This window comes from Pygoscelis adeliae, unplaced genomic scaffold (assembly GCF_000699105.1).
Source record: "Pygoscelis adeliae isolate BGI_AS28 unplaced genomic scaffold, ASM69910v1 Scaffold166, whole genome shotgun sequence".
Lineage (NCBI taxonomy): Eukaryota > Metazoa > Chordata > Aves > Sphenisciformes > Spheniscidae > Pygoscelis > Pygoscelis adeliae.
In genome coordinates, this window is record NW_008825156.1 from 1,152,747 (window position 1) to 1,155,529 (window position 2,783).

General features: G+C 56.7%; 1 protein-coding gene across 1 annotated transcript in view; it reads left to right on the forward strand.

The window, feature by feature from the left end:
• Positions 1–9: 9 nt before the first annotated feature.
• The window catches only part of LSP1 (lymphocyte-specific protein 1), a 20,169-nt gene continuing 17,395 nt past the window's right edge, over positions 10–2,783 (forward strand). The window contains exon 1 of the mRNA XM_009328595.1: positions 10–2,061. Within this exon, the coding sequence (XP_009326870.1) occupies positions 1,523–2,061 (539 nt within the window). The 5' untranslated portion in view covers positions 10–1,522. The remainder of the gene's footprint in view (positions 2,062–2,783) is intronic.

Below are 2,783 nucleotides of genomic sequence, written 5' to 3' on the forward strand. Positions count from 1 at the left end.
AGGGGAGCTCAGGCTCTGGTTTGGGTCCGCTTTGTTCCCCATGGAGAGCAAGGTGGCAAGGGGGGAGGAGGTGGGAGAAGGGGAAAGGGCAGCTGAATCTGCTGCTTGCAAAAAGACCCCACCCAAAGTAAGGCAGGCAGTAATTCTTACATGGCAGCGGAGTGGTCTCTTGGCCAAGTCTGGGATCTGCTTTGTTCCCTGCTCCCCCGTGGGCTCCACGGGGATGGGTGACCTGTCTCCATCTGGCTCCGCATCCCAGCTCTACCGTCCCGGGGGAGATGGGAGTTTGGGAGGGCAGGGATGCGGGGTCACTCCCAGCTTCCTTCCAGCGTGGTGGTGGGACCACTCTGCGAAGGGATGCTACTGGGGCTAAGCCCGGCGGTCCTGCTGGTGCCACAGAGTAAAACAGGCTCTGAGCGAGTCTCCTCTGGAAAGGTTGACAAGGTTCATAGTATGATTAGAAAAGCCAAATTTTTCTTGAAAAAAAAGTCTCAATTAATCCTGGTTTGTTTTTTTTTTCCCCTTTTGCTGGGAGAGGGGGGGATCTGTCCTGAACCTCAAATGAAAACAGCATCTTAGTGATGCCCTTGGTGAAGTGAGGCCTTCTTGCATAGTACATAGTCCAGGCTATGGGCAAAGCCAGGCAGGCTGGCAGAGTGGCACTTCTGGGATCAGCTGAAACCTGCCCCTCATTCACTCAAACTGGGATGAAGCAAGTCTCAACTGAGGCATTTTTGGTTTTTTTTCCCTTTCCTTTCCAGAAGCTCTTTGCCCCAGTCTGAACTGATGTCGCATTGTTTCTCCTACTGCGCAGGTTCATCCTGTAGGGACTGCAGTCCTCGGGGTGTGCCCGAACAGGGTGGGGAGACACAGGTTAGGCTGGGTCCCAGGGTCCTGCTGCTGGTGGGAGACTGCCTTCCTGACTCCCGTGTGTGTGCGCCTTGCACAAGAGCATTTCTGTAAATAGGCTTGCAAATTCCAGGTGAAACAGCCTTCACGGTCTGTTTTGGACCTGGCCGGGCCAGGGGCGAGTCAGGTGAGGGAGCACCTGCTCCAGCATCTGCCCCGGCATCAGCCCCAGGTACCATGAATCAGACCTGCCCTTCTCCTGCTGCCGTCGCAGGCCCTTTGGGTTAGCGGTGACCCTGCCACCATGGTGCGTCCCCTTCTGCCTGTATCCTGGCTGGTGCCACCAGCGGTGGAGCAGGAGCCAATCCTGTGCGGAGACTGGCGTTATCGCCAGAGGAGGAATGTGGCAGCCGCCTTATCGCTTCCTCGGGGATGTGAGAGGCTGTTCTGCTGACAGAGGGCTTAATATCCAGCAGCTGAGACATCTGGGAGAAACCAGGGCAGGTTTTTCTTCTCTGCAGAGGAGGAAGGAAGCTCAGCAGGGCAGAGTGGGACACAGCTGCTGCCCTCCACCGCTGTTCCCTCTGCTCCTGGTCAGGCAGGAGCAGCTCAACTGCTTAAGGGAACTCACCCCCAGGGTGCAGATCTCACCCTCCCTGAGCCAAAGCTTGAGATGGAGGTGTGGGATTTCTTGCAGCACTGCAAGACCCTTTACAAACCCCTCCTGGGGTGCAAAGCTGCTTTGCAGGGAATGGTGCTTCCCAGTGGGCTTCCAACCCGCGGGGAGGAGGCTGGTCTGGGAGGAGAGGGATATGCACCACCTCTCTCCCAGTCCGTGTGTCCCACCTTATCCTTGCACATCGGTCAGTCCTGCTGTGGAGCCATGCCAATGGAGGTGGGGATGCTGCTTCCAGGACCACCACTCATGGTGGGAGCGCTTCTACGCAGGAGCCCCCTGCTTGCCGGGGGGGAGCCCAGGGACCTCAGGGGCGGGTATCGCCAGGTTTTGCAGGCGCTGCCTGATGGTGTTAAGGATGGGTTTTCCCTCTGGCTTGGCAGGTTGACAGCGCAGTGGAGCGTGGAAGACGAGGAGGAGGCGGCAAGAGAGCGGCGGCGGCGGGAGCGGGAGAAGCAGCTGAGGTCCCAGGCAGAAGAGGGCTTGAATGGCACCGGCTCTGGCTCGGAGAGCGCGGGTCCAGCACAGGAAAACCAGTAAGAAATACCCATGGAAAAATCCTTCAGTGACATGCTCTCTCCTTGCAGCAAAACCCTCCTGCATCCATGGAGCGGGTGCCTCTGTTGTCGGGGTGGTTTGGGGAGATGGGGGAGTTCCCTAATAGGTTTGGGTTGGGGGATTTAGCCCAGACTAACAAATAGTGTAGTTTGGGCAGAAAAAGCCAGCATCCCTGCTTTGCTCTTTTTATTTGGCTGGAGGCTGGGTGTTTTACTGCCCTGAGAGTTTAAACTAGGACAGCTTGGGTAAGGCTGAGCTCAGGCAGGGAGTCCCCATCGCCAGGGATTTCAGTGCCTGGTTAAATTTCAGCTTGTGAATCATCCTACGCCAAAACTAATGGAAATTCCTGATACGTGCGAAGACAGACATGTGCCCAAGGATGTGACACACAAGCCCAGACAGATCATGGTGCTGGCAGCCGAGCAAGCGATCACCTCTTCTGGCCAGGCTCCCCGCTTCTCCCTCGGAGGATGCTGCCCTGGCAGTGGGGAGCATGTAGCAGCTCCTGAGCTGGTGCAGTTCACATCTCCAAGGGTTAAAGTTAACTTGGTGCTTTAATGGGGCAGGTCCTAAATGGAAATAGCTCAGGACGCATTTAAGGAGATGCTGAGCTATCTGCTGTCGGAGAGGAAACCCCTGGAGAAGAGATAGGATGACCAGTCACATCCCCAGCATCCCATTGCAGGCTCCCCGTGTCCAC